This window comes from Rhopalosiphum padi, chromosome 2 (genome assembly GCF_020882245.1).
Source record: "Rhopalosiphum padi isolate XX-2018 chromosome 2, ASM2088224v1, whole genome shotgun sequence".
NCBI lineage: Eukaryota > Metazoa > Arthropoda > Insecta > Hemiptera > Aphididae > Rhopalosiphum > Rhopalosiphum padi.
This window is the reverse complement of record NC_083598.1, coordinates 62,693,670-62,714,511: the sequence shown is the minus strand read 5'-3', so window position 1 is coordinate 62,714,511 and position 20,842 is coordinate 62,693,670. Positions and strand designations below refer to the sequence as shown.

The window sequence follows — 20,842 nt, the reverse complement described above, 5'->3', positions numbered from 1 at the left end:
ATTTAACGCAGTAACTTTTTCGTCGCAGTAATGTATCTATATTGCCTATTTGTTACGCCGCGCAATGCGCATTTTCACGAGAAAAATGTTTTTTATAAACCAGGAAAGTGGTATGTCGTCATTGAGTATAAGTCGCTGTCTTAATGGACGTGTCAGATTAAATTTTAATTATAAATCAAAGCATACTAAAAATGATTTTGAGCGAATAGCTGATCCTTTATAATATAATTAATATATTGGTTACAGCAAAAAGTTGGTATTTATATTTTGAACATTTCAATTTGTTCGTAGAAAACGGTAGTATTTTTACCGCGCTGGTTAGTGGTTCCGCATCCGTATTAAATTTGGTTGCCTAATGCTAACATTTAGTGCGAGGATAAATAATATATTTGATCATTTAACATCAGCTTTTCAGTATTTTCTCATGACGAAACAAACAAACAACTATTTTCATATTTAAGATAATATATTTTTTGTTTTAATAATAATTAATAATCGATTAGATTAACTCAGTAATTCGATTATTCGATTAGACAATTATGTATCATTTGTTAACATAACCGCATAGAATTAAATATAATACACATTTAATATGCAAAAAAAAAATTCAAGTATAATTAATCGAGGTCCTAAAACTATCCTATCTTATGATGGTGACCAAATCAGTAATCACATACATTGATCATAATTTTATCATAATCGGTTGAATAGTTTTGGAGTGAATCGCGGAAATACCCATCGTATACTATATATAAAGATATATATACAATAGAAACTCGATTAACGGCTACTATCGAGACCTGGACTATATGCCGCGTGATTTACTAAATAGACAGTTAATCGAAATTTTCTATAATCGTGTATATTTTCAAGTGTATTATAATAACAAAATTAGGGCAAAATAAACGTACACATATACAAACATATTACAAAACATACGTACTAGACAAAATAATCAGTCATCGGCGTAATCTTCATTTACACATATCGTCATACATACTTTTTATAATTTGATTGATACACACATTCTCATCAAGATCATTAACTATTTTATTTTTTTTTATATGATTTTATCATTCTTTTTATAAGATTGAATTCACATAGAAATTTTATTAGACTAGGTCTGTTAAGTTTGAATTTATTCTTATCATCTATTAATCTTAAAGCAATGGAATCAATTGTTTAATCAATTGTTTTAGAGGTTTAAATAAAAATAAAAAATATAATTAAAAAAAAATGTTATTTTAATAAGCTTTTAAAATTACAAAATATCTTATAATTTTTTTATATTATCATTGAACTGTTATAATATTATATCTATTGTATATTTTATCAAACTGAACAAAATAAAACCGTGAAGTATATACGGCCCGCAGTATAAATATAAGTTTGGAATGTGGCTCTCAAGTTGAAAAAGATGCCTGGCCGCCTGGGATATACCAATGATATTTAAATGTAAAATTAATTTTTATAATATTGTGATAACCAAATTACTCAGACATGAATGTGCATTTATATCGTTTCTAAGCAATAAGACTTTGTGTTATAGCTTAGTTGAATATAATAGGGAAGTGATATTATTAAATTTTTAAATTTTTCATATTTAGTTAATAATAATAGTTATATAATATTATTCGTAAAGTCAATATACATAAAGAATACTTCTTAACTACGAACAATTTCCTTATCGTTCAGTAAAACGATCCTCCAACCAAAATTGATAGGTGCAGGAGAATAGACCACACACTGTCACTGAATTTTGTAAAAAACATGCCCAAAAAAGTATTCTTAACGTAGGCAAATAAATAAGGCATTTTACTTTATTATTCTAATTTCTTAATAAAGTCAAGTTATAAAGTAACCACAAGTATTACAATATTTAATATTCCAGTTTTAAATTTTAATCTTTGATCGCATGTACAGTAATAGGATTATATGATAAAGTTGTTACTCCTGTAATTGGACATATTTCAACTGCTTGTATTTCACATATTTTTTCTTTAATATACAAGGAGTATCTGTCATGTAAGTGTTGTGGCAATAAAGTGTACATATCGTCTGCTGCTTTAATGGTATCTATTAAGCACATAAATAAACAAGGTTTATAATCAAGCTACAAAAAAAAAAAAAATTAGTTGGAACAAAAATGTTGATATTTTTTTATGTTTGGGTTATTTAATACTGACAATACTTTAATACTATGATAACAATAAAGTGTCCATTATTATATTGTTACAATTATAAGCTTTTAATAGTGAATGGAACAGGACATTAGACTGAACAGATTTACGGGCATTAATTTTGACTGTATAATTAATTGGAATTTAAGAATGGTAATTTTTTTAACCCCCCTGAAATTAAATTATATATATGCCATTGCCCATTGGATAGCTAACTATAGATATGAAAGAGTTATAAATATAATGAAGTGGTAAGTTTTAAATGTAGTCAAAATAAGCAAATGTTTGTATGATTATTAATATCAATACAATTTCTAGATAACATATATCTGACTCGGACTGAATAGAGAAGTTATAAAAGTCGTGTATCAATCGTGGTAAATAATTAATATAATTGTTAACAGTCAATATTATTAAATTAAATGCACGAAAAAAAAATGTATTAATTTATAAAAATTTGAATTCTAGATAAAATTAAATTTTCTTGATAAATTAAAAAAATAAATTGACATAATTTTTTTGTCTATATTTATAAGTTTTCAATTAAAACAATTTTTAATATTTGAACATTTTGAGGAGAATAGTTAGTTTTATATATATTTATATTTAAGTCAGAGCTTAGGCTAACGTGCAGTTGTGCAAAAAATGTGCAGTTCTAAATTAAAATGTGCCGTTATTTAAATGTTGTGCAATTCATAAAAAATAATATGTTTTGAATTTTTAATTGTAGTGATGACCATGGTTTATCCCGTGGATTTAATCTCTTGATATTTATAGATTAATGATCAATATTTCAATCATAATTCCTAATAGATAAATTCGGTAAACAAAATAATGCCAAATGATATCTTATAGCTCATAGATAGGGCTCGGAAGTTGATGCATTTTTCATTTTTTTGCATTTGTTGGTGTTTATTACTTTTTAAGTCATTTTCCCAAATTTTAGTCATTTTTACTGATTTCACATTAGTTCACTTCTTATAATGTTTGTTGTCAACCATTATGCCAATAACTTACTTAAAACTTTAAAATTACAACGAACTAAAGATTAAGATTAGTACCTATACCTATCCGATTTTATCTCACTGATTACAGTCCTCGCTGTCGTGTTGTACTGAATATTATTGTACCTAAATTTTATTATTTTTTCGTAGTATTTTCAAAATGCTGAAAATTAAAACGTCGGTTAGTGCTCGTCTACATCTACTAGAATTGTAATTTTTTATTTAATTTTTAAGGACATTTTTTGTCATTTTTATATCATATTTTGAGTAACTTGTGAGCTTTGATAAATGCATATAGAATTTTATAGTAAAATAGAGTATAATTTAAAAAATATATATATTTTTATTAATTTAAAACAAATATTTGTAATTTTTTTATTTTTAAGGACATTTTTTGTCATATTTGCATATTTTTTAATAATTTTAAGGTCATCAACTTTCGAGCCCTAACTCATCACCACTGTGTTATGCCGTCAAATATTGTAATTGTGCATTTGTGCTCAAATTAACCAAAACCAAATGGAAAATAGTGATAATTTAAGGAATTTTGTTATTTAAACCGTCAATTTGTATACATTATGATGTATAATATACGTATATATAATATTTCTGATAATATGTGTTATTTATTATTTTATTTTTTTTTACTTCTGTAAAACAAACAGGGTGTGCACTGTGCAGCTCTAATATTTCTTTAGCGCAAGCTCTGATTTAAATGATTTTTAGTGCATGGTTTAGAGCAGGTTTAAGATTTTATTTAAAGCTTCAATAATAAAATATGAGGAGTAAATAATTGTAAATAGTAAAAGAATCATTGTTGTTAAACCTTATAAAATAATGAAAAAAAAATTAATTATAATTACTTAAAAATGATGATAGGTCTGAAAATGTATATTTTTTGACATTTGATTCTAAATGAATAATTCGAAATCCAGCCTTGATAAAAATTTCTCTCATTTCATCTTGTGAATACAAATTATGGAACTTATATTTTATATCCTGTTAATAATTATTTATAAGTTTATTTTAACAAATATAATTTAATAAAATGATAAAATTGAATTTTTATTTGTGTCCTTTTAATGATAATACGCAGTACAAGTTATGGCAAGTATCGAACCGCTATATTGTATAAATTCTACTAGCACAAAATCTATTAAAATGGGTAAAAAGAATTAAATTTATTACTTAATGTTAATCTATCAATATGAAGCCAGTCTACCAAGTTATACTCGGTAAATCACAAGTTCTATCTTTTCCTGATCATACATTCAATAAGAAAAACACAAATCAATAACAATTTGTTTTATCTTTTTATTTTGATAGAACCTGAGTATTTTAGTTTTTCTTGATTAGGTATAAAAAAAACACTGTATAAATAGTTTAATAAATATATAAAATTATAAGCTATTATGTTAATTAAAACAAATCCCAAAAGAAAAAAAAACAATTACATATAAATACTCACTTTAACATATTTTAGCCATTCTGGATCCACAGATGTATACAATTCAGCAAATGGATTGGTTAACATAAAATTAATCAAAATTTCTCCACCACTTTTCAACATTAAATTCATATTACTCAAGGAATCAGCTTTATTACGAACCCAATGAAAGCAAAAGAATGAAAATATTTTGTTAAATTTATGTGAATAAAAAGAGCAGTCGTTGGTATTTTCAATATCCAGAACTTCGAAACTCATCTTAGAGCGTTCATATGTTTTTTTAGCATATTTTACCATTTCTATTGATTTATCAACACCAATCTAAAAACAATATTACTATAAATATAATTTATTATAAAAAATACTAAATACAACTAACCAACTGATTGATATTATTCATTAATAAAGGATAAAGAATATCTGAGGTTACATCGCCTGGTCCACATCCTAAGTCCAAAACTATTTCATTAGATTTCCAAACCATTCTTTGTATGTATGTATTAGAGATATCCTCGGCATTTTTCCGTTGAAGACCATTATTATTAATATACTGCTCTGGAAAACGCATTTTTTATAAACTAAATATTCTTTCATAAAACATTCTATTTTATACTTGGTCCAATCTCGGTTATATCCTCATATTTAATTATTCATATATCTTGTAAAAGAAATAACAGACCTTCCTAACATATAATTTCCATAAAAAAATACATTAGTGTAAAGTAATATGAATATAATTATGGGTATTTGTGTCATATACCTTACCTACACTACGTCACCAGACATGTTTCTATTCCTCATAATAATTATTATGTGGTTTACCACGTATTTTTATACTCAACAAAAAAATAAATCGTTTGATATAGAAACTTATTAAATTCTTATAATAAATAAAAAAGCCTTGTAATACAATCCGCTACAGATATACACGAACAAGACTAAGCTTATCATTCAAAATAAGTACTAATCAAATTACTGAAGTTCTGAAATAACAAATGAAATGGTTATTATTTACTTATTGACCAAATTAGCTTTACTAATTTTTATATGACTATACTGATTTGTAATGCTATATGACACCCCTATAGGTGCCTATACGGCTATACATATATGTTGGTATATTAAGGGGTATATTATATTCATGAATAACAAAGTATCTAGTGCTAAAAATAAGTAAAATAATTAATTTTAGGGACTCTATTATCAGTATCTGAGCGTTTGAGATGGAGGAAAAGGATATACAACTTTTATTGACTTCCTCTGAAATATAGGTTTGGTCATGTCTATGGGTTATGGACATACTTATAAAACATCTGAGACTAGTATATAAGACATTTTGAATAATAATCTTTCTGAAAATTTACTTAAACTTTTTAGAAAATATATTTATATTTTCTCTTTAAATTTTTCAAATTGTTGTAATAGGTACTATTTTTTATGCTTTCTAAGCTATCAACGATCTCGTGATTTTTCGTAACTCGTGAGATATATTTTATAATACGTAGACACCTGAGGATTTGTAAATATTATATAATACAACTCATCGTAGTGCAAACCGGTTTCGATCAGTAAACATAATATTATATAATATAGTAAGCCTAAACTCCGATGGCACATGCACGAAAACTACTATTCGAGCTGGTTGTCAATAACACTTATCGAAGGACGCAACCGCTATATTGTGGCAGATTTATGGATTTAGGCTAGCATGGCCGTAGTCAGGTGGGGTTAAGGATTCAGACCTTACTTTTATATTTATTCCAAATGAAATTATATGAAATACTATTCTTGTAACTATATCTATATGAATAGCTATATTTCTATTAAAGCGCCAAAGGTACAAAAATTTCATATCATTTGCGCCAAAATGTGTAGGATATAAGCACCACCCAGTTTAATATTATATAATTGTTATATCCAATTGCCAATACATAATATGACATTAGCGACAAAGATATAAAAAAATTAATGATATTAAAATTTTATGTATAATTTCAAAATATTTAAAATCTTCAACAATCGATATAGTATAATATATATAGTACAAATAAATGAAAATTAATAAAATTTTAATAAATTGCGGTTGATTTTTAATCAAACTTCTTTCACATAATATTCTAATCGACTATTTATAACTATCCTGGTATTTCTTCCATATTGTACAATGTACAATAATATATATCTTCGTGAGATATCCTAAATTTGGTGTTTGGATGAGAGATCATATAAATAAATATGTTTCGCTTTGTAATTTTAATCAGTAGCGTATCTGACTTGTCTTTATATGAGGGGCGACTCAAGGGTCACTCAAGGAAAGGGGGCTCTATAGTGTTAAGTACCCCAAGTCTTATATATTTTTACATTCTAAATGATTATTTTCTTGATCATTTAGCCCCTCCTCCCCCCAAAAAAAACAGGTGTGATCAGAGTTGAAACAAAATACCTATTATAATATATAGACTATTAAATTATTTATTCATACATAAGATATTATTATTTACAATTAATTATAATAATTAAAAATTATATTATAAAAATTTAAAAAGTTCAATAGTAATTAATAATTAGTATTTATAATAATTTTTAACCTGAATTTTTCTAAATTAAAAATCTAAGTTTCTTTTTTTCACCATTGCAAATTTATTAATTATTTGCTCAGTAGGTAATCAATATGTCTATTTACAATATTTACATGCATAAAAGCCAAACCACTTAAACGTTCTTGTCCCATTTTAGATCTAAGCCATGTTTTAAATCTACAATAAAAAACAGAGTGCCAAACCAAGCATAGGAAGATTTCATGTTCTAGAAATTGTTTATGTAATATCATATAGTAATACAATTTATAAAATGCAGTAGACCAGATTGCCAGTACCATCAAAATAATATATCACTGCTATTAGAAACTGCAGTAACTATAGTAAATATTGACAAGAAAGTTATTGTGTAACTAGAAGAAAATGCAGTAAATGTATTTTATTATTTAGGTCCATATGGCACAGGCGCAGTTGGTTTCGTATTTTTGTTATTACAATACTACAAGTGGACAATTAAAATTTAAAATGCTCTTCGAAGAGGTAGGTAGGCGAAATCGTTGAAAAAAACAAGGAAGGTTAATTTATTACTTATCAGTGTAATCTAAAATCTTATAAGTGTAAGATAATACGAACAATGCTCATGATCATTTATAGCATTAATTAGGGGAACACGGGGTAAAACCGATTGAAAAAATGAAAACCTTCATAATTATTCAGGATTTTAAGATATACTTAATCTATTTGTACAGTTGTATCAAGTAACTTCTTGTTTACAATATTTAGTTGTAATACACATGAATATAGATTATATTTAATTTTTAATAAGCCATTAACTTTTTTTATCATTTTATCGATTTTGCCCCGATAGCGGGGCAATATCGATTTATAATGGGGCAATACCGATGCATGGGTAATAGGTATTAAAATAATTATAAAAAATAAATAAAATTAAAAGCTTTTTTTCTAATGGATATACAAAACCAAGTACTATAGTACTTACAAATAAATATTGTATTGTAATTGTTGTATAGTATAAAAGGTTTTTTTTAACTGTTATTATATATTTTATGAGATTAACTTTAATATTCAATAAAACTTAAATAAAAACAAAAATAGATACTTTATTCAATCTTTATAATTTTATTTAATTCTTTTAAACTTAATAAATATGCAGCATATATTTAAATAATAACAAAATTAAAGTATATTTATAATAATCAAAGCTAAAAAAAAATTTTTATAAATAATTCTACCAGTATTGATAATTTTAACAAAAATATTTTTATTTTTTAAGATTTTTCAATGTATAAGCTTTTAATAATAACAAAATTAAATTTCATAGTAATAAAATATATTATAATATATTTCAACAGCTCTCGAATAACTAACATTGTTGTGAATAACATCTTCAACAGCACTTCTTAAATTATCCACACACCAATTTTGCCGAGTAGTTTTTCTAGTATAATTTCGAACCATTTTTAAAAGTTATATTAATAAAAGTAGGTATTAGGTAATTAAAATACGAAAGTAATATTTTCAAGCTATTCGTAATTAATTAAATAGGTTCATCTATAACCAAACATAAACTAAATTGATATTAATAAGTAGAAATAAAGTAATACTAATAAACAATCGATTTTGCCCCAAAGCGTTTTATTTATAAAATTGTTGTTTACTGATACAATCTTGTAGATAAAAATAGTTTATTGAGTGCAAAACAATCTTTACAAGTTGTAGATTCATACTAAATGTGTACGATACTTGTAGTATAGCTGTATCATAGTTAAATCTTAAATTCAAAATATCTAAATATAGTAATAATTACCTTCAAAATGATCATCTTTAAATAATAATTCAAATAACAACGTTGCAGTAGATGTTAACAGTGATACCAACATTTCTCAGGATAAGGAATAATATAAATTTAAAACTGATAATTTTCATCCATACAATAATGCGTAATAAGCTATATCGGTTTTACCCCAGTATCTGTTTTGCCCCGTGTTCCCCTATATAATATTATATTGTATAAAGTAATATATTTACGCTACACTTAACATTACTATACCAGGCGCGAAAAGGAAAAAATTTTGGTGGAGGTTTTAAAAAAAATGTACATAAATATTATACTATTCATTTGTAGGTCGGGTAATTTATTTTTTGTTCCTGATATTTCGGAAGGGGTTTAACCCCCCCCCCCCCCCTGCGTATAACAATTAATTATTAGTTATTGTAATATTTATTCATATTTTATACACTGATATGTATAATTACAGTGAGTGCGTGAACAGTCCTGAACTCAATCATCAGTAGTGTTCGAATTAACCGACGTAGCCTCATAATGTGATGTATTGAGAATTGGAATTTATTGCAATGTTGCCGTACTACACTGGTGATAGACTAAAGACTAACAAATATTATTAACAAATAAATATATAATACAAATAATACAGGAACCTTAGCGCTTATGGCTCAAAAATAATAATAATAATAAAGCCATCAGTAAAATAATAAAATGTAGAAAAATGGTAACAACGGATTCAAACAAAGAGCGCGCAGTACCTGTGAATCGACTTCATATAGTAAAAAGTTACCGAAAATCTATATAAAAACACATGAATATAAATTTCACTTGCCTGATACGCTACGTAATACTCGCCTTGCCGCCCTTGCCGGTCGTGTACTCAATACTCATCACTCATGTCTGTATCCGGTCGCCGCTGATGTCGCACATCTATCTACACATTCTACACCGTGTCCGGAAATAGCTGTTGTTCCATTCCAACATTAGTGAATTTTTTTTTTTCATGCAACTCACTGTGAACGGTCTTCTGTACAAATACTACAAATACATATATCACCACCACCTTTATCGATACTGCTCACCGCCTGCACCTGTACCACTAACCGTCTGACCATGGCGGTCATACCGCGCAGTCGTCCAAAATGCGTTTTTAAAGACGTTGATCTTGACGAGCGTCTCTGTAGCCAGCCATCCAGCATTTGGATCTTGCACCGTTTTGTTTTCCGAAGACCATTGATATAGCCGATATAGGTATCTTAATATGTAAAATCGAAAATTGAAACCTTTGGCGGCTTGGCGCTAATGTTCTCGGACATTACTCAACCGATTATCTTAAATTTTTTTTTAAATGGTGGAAGATTATATCACGGAGGTTCCTATCGCAATAGCATTTATCTAAGTTAATAAACATTGGGTTATCTATTAATTAAAATAAACGTGTAAATTGTGTATACCAACGGTCGGAAACTGGCGGACCGCAGAGAGCTAGACCATCAAAATATCTCATTGAGATTGTGTACCTAGGTAATTAATTTATTACAAAGATTTGACCAAAAAATTGATCGTTTTAGCTTTAAATACAGGAGTTATTAGTTATAGATAGTTACTATAATACCATACAATATCAATTATTTTATTAATCATGCATTACCATGCCCTCTTTGTTTCTTTATTGATCTAAATTATATTGCATTATCGGCCCATAGTCTAAGTTGTATATTTTTAAAATTATTGGAAGTAATGTATTTATATTATGTGTGCAAAACACCTACGTCTCATACATATTTGTAAAATGACTATTATAATATGTCTAGTATCTTTTGCGTGAGGTTGTTTTTATATTATTTATACGAGTAGCTATATAAGAATAGGATCAGGGGGACCTGCTGATTGTGGAGTTTATGTTATGTATTGTGCATTTACAATTATGGACAGTCTTTGTTTAGAGTTTGATCCTAACAATCACAGGTAATATTTCAAGACCTATTTCTTCAAAAATTCTGGAGACACGACAAACATATGCCTATATTGTAACTGTCACTTAGATAAGCACCGTTGTCATTTAGAAGATGAATGCGTAGAATGGGTGTAGTCTCTGTGTTGTTGCTAAATAGCCAACAATTGCATTCCTAAAGGAGAATTGTTAAACAAAGTTAATGATTTATTCTGTTTATTGTGACAGAAATTATAAAATTAAAATATATAGAAATATTAATTACAAAGTTGAGGGAGGTGGACAAGTTTATTGTTGTTTCGTAATTGATTATCTTAATAATGTTTATAAAATAGCCAATAGGTAACTTTTTTATTTTAAGTTAAAAAGCACTAGTGTACTACAAATTGTGTATTAAAAATATAATAAATAAAGTGCCTAAGTTAATTTTTTTTTCAAAAATATTACTAGAGCTTAATTATTATGAAGTTCAAAACATTACTAAAATCATACAAGATAAATAGAATATGACAAATGTTTGGTATTAGGAAAGAATTATATTATGTATAAATGTAAAATAAGCATACTTAAGAAATTAGAAAATATTTAAATAATAACTAAAAAAAAGTGTTTTTTATATGTAATAATTTATTTCAAACAAAAACAATAATGCGCCTATCTAATAAGTTGTTGTCACAGATTTCAAATAACTTTTCAAGATATTTCTTTCGTGCAAAGAAAATGTTCTACATAACAGTCATAACAGATTCCTAGTGTAGTATTATAATATGTTAAAAAAATAGAACGGTTTTGTCAAAATGCTATTATATTGTTGTTTCTAACATTTAATAATAATTAAAAAAATATAGATAAAAAGTAACTTAAATTATGTATAATTTACTTTATATTAAAAGATATTCAATTAATTTTGCTAGCTGTTTCAAATTAATTTTATAACAGTATATTGCAAAATAAGTCAACCCCTATTCTCATTTACAAAGGTATGAAAATCACCAGACATAGTTCTAAAATGCAATAGGTATATAACCAACTCATGCATGTCATATATCTGCTTAATCTGCATAAATGACAGTCCACAGTCTGATAAAGTGAAATGGCATTTAGTGTTTTACTTATTAAATTTATAATTGATGTTAAAGAATTATTTACTAAAAACAAAAAAATTTTAATTTAATAATGAATGTACACATATATATTTAATAATATAATATAATTTATAAATATAACCATATAAAATAAACATTTTTTTTTTGATTCTGAGCAGAGTGATGAATGCATTTTTTTTTTTTTTTTTTTTTTCTTTATTAATATATATACAATCTGTACACAAGGCACAATAAGAATATAGGCTATAATATTACAGGAGGAAAATCTTGAGTGAAGAAGCCACCCACTGATGACACTTCGTTTAATGTGAAAAATAAATAGATGAATGCATTAAATATTAATTTTACAAAAATATATGTGGTTTTGTGTTTATATCTTTCATACATTTTTGCGGTAGTAAAAATGCTTATGGGGTAATTCTGGTAACAAATTATTTGGTCCTTTGGGAGGTTGAAAGTATAAAAATAAAACTGTTAAAGAATTTATCAAGTTATAACTCAAATTTGTATCTAACAATTTTTAGACCATTCAGTAAAAACATGTAAAGACATGAACTTCTTTTAATAATTAAGAATATTTTTAATTTATTTAAGCACCATAAATTTGAGTTTTAACAACTGACATAGTATAAAAAAGGTTTTAAGCATTATTATTTAAAAAATAAAAAAATATATATTATTACAAAATATAACTTAAGGTTCTTCCTCTGAATATAAAATAACAAGGACCACATTGTTTAGATAAATGTAATATTACAATACAAAAATACTATACATATTTATAAAAATAATGTTATACAGAGCGATTTGTTTAATTAAATATAAGAAATTGGTAACATAAACAATACAATTAGTATCTTATATCCAATTTATCATTATAAAGGTTGATCATAATATTTTTTTTGAGCTCGTTGAAATGCATCAATTATTGCAGTTCTATATAAAAAAAAAAAAAAATAAAAATTATAACATAACTTCCATAATTAAATACATTTTTGAAATTATAAAACCACAGAAAGCATTTATTATATATAATTTGGATTGGAGGTAAAATTACATAGTAAAGCAAATTTGAAAATTTGAAATTATTCAGTGTGCTTGTGAAATATGAAATTATTAAATTCCTAAGCTTATAATATTTTCAATATAATATAATATGCATATTTGTTTATTTTATGATTATACTCTTTCGATAAAAGCAACTTGAATATAAAAGCCAGGAAAATATTTTAAATATTTAAATGTCATATATTTATTACTAATATTATACAAGGTGATTTTTTAAGCATGCTCACCCCATTATTATGCTTAAATTATGCATATATTCAAATTCTGATTTTTACATAGTTTCAAGTTGTTGAAAAACAACGTTTTTATTTAAAAAATATATTTTTTATCCTTATATTTTTAAATTTTGAATTTTTTTGAAAGACAACATAGTTTTAATTTCATATTCCAAAGCAGAATATTTTTCTAAGTATTTTGTTACATAAAAATCGAATTTAGGGTGAGTTATTTATGAGTTATAATATTTAAAGTTTTGATGTATGGAGTGGAGTGGTACCCCGCAAAATGTTTGTCCACTACTCGCACTAAATTCAATTTTTATGTATCAAAATACTCAAAAAATATTCTGTTTTGGAACATGAAATTAAAACTATGTTGTCATTCAAAAAAATAAAAACTTAAAAAACGTTGTTTTTTAACAACTTGAAACTGTGTAAAAATCAGAATTTGAATATATGTATAATTTAAGTATAAAAACGGGATAAGCATGCTTAAAAAAACATCTTGTATATTAGCAATATATATTGCTTATAAGAAATCAATGAAATTGTAAAATCATAATAATCAAGATTTTATGTAATCGTGATAACATATTAGACTTTTTAATTTATGAACTACTTCAAATTTTTTTTTTTCATTTGAAAATAAATACTTAGGTAATTAAAAACCTATTTTTTAAATTTACTTGAATGTATTTCGGTGAAGTATAAAAGCAGCTACATGTCCTGTATCAACATATCTGACCTCTGCACCAGGCCACACATCTTCTAATTTATCCATATTATGTTGAGGTACATAACCATCACGAGTTGCACAAACTGCTATTACTATGTCCATATCAACAGGAGATTTGAAATTTTTCAAATGAGTACATTCATCCATAATACCTTTCATAAAACTCAATGCTTCTAAATTTAAATCTAAAATCACAAACAGCATAATGAATAATTATGTTTATTATACATATAAACTTATATAGAATTTATATGCATCAATAGACGATGACAGCAGAGGAGTAGTATTGTTCACATAGAGCCTCCTCTGTTGTCGGTTAAACAGAAAAAAAATATATAATAAAATATATATTATAAATTACCTTCACTTTTTGAATGTTTATTGAAAAATCTCATCATGTATTTTGTTTGTTTTAAATCTTTTTTAATTTGAAGTTCATTATTTTCTTCAATTGACGGATCCTCCAAATTATCAAATGCATTGGTTAATTTAAATTTATTTAATTGTTGAGGTTGACATGTATTTAATGAGCTATTATCATTTTTTAAATCATCAAACATTAAATTTGACTGAATGTTAAAATGTGAATCAATATTCATATCTTTTATAAATTGTTTACCCGCATTAAATTTTACCTGTAACATTGAAGCAAATAATAATTATCAATTAGGGCATTTGTATAGCAAGTTATCTAACTTTTTTTGGAAGTTAAGTTTGTTGTCATTTCCAAACTTACCTGAGATTTTATTGACACATAATTAAGTTTAGTAAAAATAATATAGGCTTAGGTATTCATTCAATTTTGAATTAATATAAAGTATATAATTTATTATTATTTTGTTTATATAAATAATTATAATTGTTTTTTTTTGATAATTTTTTATTAGATGACTTGATTTAATTAAAAAAAAAAAAAAAAATTAATAATTAATAATACATTGTAAATGATACAATGTTGAGGTGATTATTATCTAATAATAGATCATACGCTACACAGATGTTTGATAAGAAATATACATTACATCACTCCATATTATAAGACAAGTAAAAAGTGAAATCTTTTGTTTTCTTCTGATTGTATTAAAAAATTAAAGATAATATCTTAAATGCAGAGTTTAATATTTATAGATTAAATTATATTAATGTATGAGTACTTGTTGCTTTAAAATTATCTTTGGAAAATATTTTTATAAAAACTAAATATTAATAAAATAAAAAGATTGGTCTAAATTAATGAGTAAACCAAAGGATTAGGTATTAATATTAATTAAGAAAGCTGAAATCTGGCAGATATATTTTTTAGTTAAAAACATATAATAGCCTTTTATAGATATACACACATTTATACTATAAAAATTAAGATCAAATGTTTACATTTAAATAATTTAATGTAACGTTATGATTGACTATGGTATTTGAAAAATGATTTACAGCAAAGTACAGGTTACAGAAGTGTTTAAAACACCATTTAAAAAATTAAAGTGCTCATAAAAAAGCTTAATAATTTAAGATTTTGAAATAATAATTATAAGATTAAACCCTATATTCCATTTTGGAGTTTAAGTCATAAAAATTGTAAATTTAATAATAATTATTATTTTCTTATTTTGAGTATAAAAATGACTGTCTGCTTAATTAAATATGTGAAAAATGAAAATAATAGCCAATATTTAAATAATTAAAAAAAAAAATAAATAAAAATTATTACTTTCAACTTGTTGACTTCGTTATCAATGTTTCCAACTTCATTTTTATACACAGAATTTGATTTATATTGTTTTTCAAGTAAATCCCAATCAATAGCACAGCTAATAGCACCCTATATTAAAATATATTACATAGTTATTCAAAAATAAAATTAATAATTACATATGACTAATGTAAACAATTTATAGAATACTCTATAACTATTTTACGCATACATAAATAAAAAAAAATATACATTGAATTTATTTCATAGATTATAGACAAACGATGACTAATTATTATTTTTTTTTTTCGTAAATTCTTAATCATCTATTTAGAATTTAGCACTTGCCTATTCAATGAATACTTAATGAAAATTAAAAAATCTTAAATCATTTTCATAAATTAGCTTTGTTATCTTAAATTTTATTGAGAAGAGCTAATAGTCAGACAATTTAAATTATATGTAGATATACACAAAATAATGATAATAATAACCTCTGTAAATACTCCAGAAGCTGTTGTACCAGATAAACATGGAACAAGAACAATTGGTTTTGGCCAACTTGCAGCAGCTAATGATGCCATCTAAAAAATATTCAAAGTATATTATATTAGAATTAACTTTAGATATACAAACTTTGGAAATCAAATACAACAAAACATAAATTACAAGTACCAAGTTAAATAAAATTCCTTGACCTTCAACTAAATTTTTCAATTTGTTAGACAAAAAATGTATATTTATAATTTTTACCTGATCTAATAATTTGGTTTTGGCATTGATTATGAATACATTTATTGTATTTATAATCAATGGTTTTGGATAACAAAATTGAGTATAACAACACAATTAATATTGCAATTATTTAATAATAAATGATTATTTATTAATTTTTAAAATATATATCATTGATTAAATGTATTCAATTTTCTGAAAATACTTACATGGCCTCCCATCGATAAACCAGTGACACCAATTGGTCCAAATCCTTCACGTTCACACCAATGAAATAATACAAGAGATTCCAATATTAAGCAACCTCCCATAACAAAAATATCGGAGACATTGCATAAAATAGACCTACTGTAAATAAATACAAATGTATAATGTATTGTTGTATCATAGTTCAAGTAAAACGATTAATAATAAAAAATTCATCAGAATGTCATTTTTACAAAGCTCATAAAGAATCACTACCAAAAAATGAATTAATTCCTGATACACAGGACACAGTAAATATATTGGCATATTTTTATATTATCAAAATGAATAATTTGTTACACATAGATAATTTAAAATGAAAATATTTCCAAATATTGTGAAGAACATTATTAATTATTATACTTTAAGTGAAAAGTACACACAATCACAGTTTCAAAATTACATAGAATAGATTTTTTATTTATATTTTGTTAACATTTTAAAAATGACCAAACAAAGTGTTAAGCTAGTTTTTGAACCAGTAAATCAAAAATTTATATCATAATTTAGCATTTATTCTAAATTTAAATTATACCATTATTTTAAGTGAAAATCATACAATAAAAAAAAAAAAACATTAATATGGTAAAAGCAAAATAAATATTCATCTGAAAAACTATCATATTGAGCTTGGAAGTGTTATCGACTAGTATATAATCATACATATGTATAAAATAGTATACTAACACTTGATCATTTGGTTTTCTTTTTCCATAGAAAGGATTCTCTAATATGATCGAACCAATCGCTGCTTCTTTTAAAAGCGGTTTTGCTAACATAGCCCGTCTTCTCCAATAATGCTATCACAAAAAAAAAATTTAAATAAATATTGAATTAATTATAGTTATTATTTATTACTATTGTATACCAATACATTTACTCTTAGTAACCTGTTTTTCAATATATATTTCTTTAAATATTTAAAAGTAAAGCAATTACTTGATCTCCTGTGCCAGCCATGTGTACACACATAGGTTTTACATTTTTGGAAGGCCATTTTTTTGGTAATAAAACTTGGAAATGGGCAAGATGACTCTCTTTTGGTACTATATTTGGAAGATAATATGAAAAGGGTGATTGAAATACTCCTTCTAATGTTATGGAATCGGAATCTTCCTTTTTCTAAAATAAATAATAATAATTTTACTTAATATATATTTTAGAATTAGTTAATTGTTTTTAATTATTTACTTTAACAATTTTTACAGGATAATCAGATGCTACAAGTTTGAAACAAGAGTCTCGATCTATTATATGATTTCGAAACTGAAACAAACTATAACAATAATGCAAATAAATAAATAATTAAAATAAAAATGTATCAGAAATAAAAAGAAATAATCACGAGATTTAACTATTAGAATATTAAGTATAATTTTATAAGAAAACTATATAATATGTATTTATATATACCTTATTTAATCAGTAAAAAGATCATTAAATGTAAATATATTTTTTTTAAATAAATAATTTATCTTCATAAAATTAATTCAATTTTATTTTAAATTACAATAATATATAAAAATATTATTATTATTTATTATTTAAAAAAATAAAAGGTACCTATTATCCATTATATTCCAATATTTATTAAAAAAAATGCATTAAAATTAATTATCTCTTGAAGTTAAGCTTGTGGAGGTACTTATAAGTAAAATTAAAAAATTAACAGTTGATGTCATTAACAAGAGATTAATTAGTTAGCTAGCTAGTTTACAACTTATTTAAAATTGTATTACTGTAATTTTATTGTAATATTAGTAATATAATAATATCGGCAATAAGAAAAATAGCCAAAAAATAACCTACAAAATTAATGAACTAATTATAGTAATCGAGTCTTACTTACTTATAAGTTAAATTTATAAAATTATTTATTTTGGTAAAATTATGAACAAATAATTTATTTTTTTTTAAGGATATTACTAAAGTTTACTCACCTTTTAAGTTTTTCAGGATCACCCCAACCATTTACAAAGTATTTAGTAAGCAACAATTTTCTGTATATATAATCAAATTTATTAATTGTCATATTATTTATTGTGATGAGTGTATACTATTTATGTTACAAATAAAACAGTTAATAATATTTGGTTTAGTAAAACGTCTTCACTTTTAACGTAAATGCATTGGTGCTTATATAGGTACACACGATTTATAACTTTTACGTAAACAAAATAAGGTCAAAAGGGTTAAACTTAGATCAGTAAACAAAAATATTATTGTATAATGTATTTAAACTAAGTAGGTAACAAAAACTAAAAATATTTTGAAAAATTGTTATTTATATACTTTTCAAATACCTACGTCATGAAAAAATAAGATAAAAATTGAGTAAATAGGTACTGTATTACCGTGCTATGCTGGTAAATGTATGTGGTTTTAGCTAATAAAAAAAAAAAAACTTGAAAACAATTTTAGACAATAATAGGACCTACAAAATACACTTATGTACTAATGTACTTTATCATTTATAGGTATCATTATTACAATCTCGGACGTAAATGATTACTACAAAGAATTAGATAATATATTAACATATTTTGGCGTTACTTATTACTTATTTGATTATGGTCCATTTCGACCAGAATACCAAATCACAGATAAGTATACTATTTAAATCATAGTCGTCTATGATTTAAATGGACCACGATTTAAGTATAGAACTGTACATAGATAAGAATAAAATAAGGAATTAAGGATTAAGGAATATTCATTTAACTATAAGATAAAGTGAACAGTGGACAATATTATAATTATAGTAAATACTAAATAAACCTATAAAAAATAGATGATATATAGATGAAATATCTATTTTTTGAACCTCAAGTCCTCAGCTGACAATTTGTAATAATTTATTGTTTACTTTCCAATGACCGTATTTCGTATTGTTCTGTGATTGCGAGGAAACACTTGTTTCATTACTTGGTAAATGGTAGGTATTTAAAACGCTATCATAAATATTAAATAATTTTAAAAATATGGAGGTACCTACACATATTTTTCTACTATGAAGTATGAAATGATATTTACAGAAATATCCGTATGTGGTATGTCATTATAGAGTGAAAACAAATGACTAAAAAATGAACAATATAATTAACAAAATAATAAATAATAATTACAGTTGACACTGAGCAGTGAGCATAAAGCGATCTATGCCATATTTTCGGTAATATAATATATAAATCTTACCAATATGTTTCTGTATTATCTTTTAGTAATCGAAATTTATTTTATTCAAATTATTAATTTCCGTTTAGGATCATAATATTTGAAAATATTAATTTTTTTACTATCTACAGTGTAGACAATACAGTATTCTTACTATTCTTAGTCAAAATGAATAACGTTTGTCATTTGTAAATTGTAATGCGTTTTTGGACCAGTATATTATTATCTATACAGTATTGAATTTTTATTATTTTTTTTTGTGAGGGGGGGGGGTCGGAACAAATTGGGGATAGCGCTAAACCTCTGTAAACACCCCTCCGATCACCAGTCACCACACATGAATACTAAGTACCTAAATATAAGTCTGGATTATTATTTATTAGTACATTCGTTAAATTCTGTCAGCGAATAGTCACGACTATTGCAAGTCACTAAGCCCTCTTAAATCGCGAGCACTAATTAATGGCTAACCAACTAAGCGATTTATCCAGTTATGTCGAATATACTATGCAATTTCACTCCCAAAAATTAAAATAGCCAGCGAGTGCCGAGTAGCAACAAGAGTAGGCCGATAGTCAACTTTATTCGTGGGCGAGTGTTGGCAACTTACTTTGACCATTGGATTGAGTTAACTTGGTAGCAGCGAATAAAATGGATAACAAGTAAATTGTCATATATAATTTACGCTTTATGTTCATGACTGAGTGAATGTAAATAGTTTAATACCTTAAGTAAACAAGTATTGCTTAATGCTAACTCGTGCGTGACATTTACTTTATTTGCGATTAAATTCACCCAGTCTTATTGAGATGCTATTCATAATCTATACCAATTACACAATTATTACACAAAACAATTTCAGTATTTTACTTTTATTATGGCTATTGGCTACATGTTGTATACCTATACTGTCCACTTGCATATTTTGTTGTAAAAAAAC

The 20,842-nt window shown here is 25.1% G+C and overlaps 2 protein-coding genes across 4 annotated transcripts; both read right to left on the bottom strand.

Moving 5' to 3' along the window:
• Positions 1–1,802: 1,802 nt before the first annotated feature.
• LOC132921808 (juvenile hormone acid O-methyltransferase-like) lies at positions 1,803–10,259 on the bottom strand. 3 transcript variants are annotated; one of them, XM_060985016.1, is made up of 5 exons: positions 9,808–10,259; positions 5,011–5,186; positions 4,653–4,952; positions 4,048–4,183; positions 1,803–2,076 (listed from the first exon to the last, which is right to left on the bottom strand). In XM_060985016.1, exons 2-5 carry the CDS (start codon positions 5,113–5,115, stop codon positions 1,901–1,903), a joined length of 717 nt encoding a protein of 238 aa, XP_060840999.1. In that variant the 5' UTR covers positions 5,116–5,186; positions 9,808–10,259; the 3' UTR covers positions 1,803–1,900. The 3 variants fall into 3 exon arrangements, with proteins under 3 accessions (XP_060840999.1, XP_060841000.1, XP_060840998.1); XM_060985017.1 differs by having other exon boundaries at positions 5,011–5,181; XM_060985015.1 differs by lacking the exon at positions 9,808–10,259 and having other exon boundaries at positions 5,011–5,199.
• A 1,811-nt stretch (positions 10,260–12,070) lies between these two features.
• Positions 12,071–19,420, bottom strand: LOC132922180 (protein ABHD18). Its single transcript, XM_060985545.1, has 10 exons — positions 18,669–19,420; positions 17,920–18,004; positions 17,668–17,850; positions 17,416–17,528; positions 16,692–16,830; positions 16,242–16,331; positions 15,766–15,876; positions 14,419–14,692; positions 14,008–14,242; positions 12,071–12,971 (listed from the first exon to the last, which is right to left on the bottom strand). The coding sequence occupies exons 1-10, from the start codon at positions 18,758–18,760 to the stop codon at positions 12,911–12,913; spliced, it is 1,383 nt and encodes a 460-aa protein (XP_060841528.1). The 5' UTR covers positions 18,761–19,420; the 3' UTR covers positions 12,071–12,910.
• Between the last annotated feature and the right edge of the window lie 1,422 nt (positions 19,421–20,842).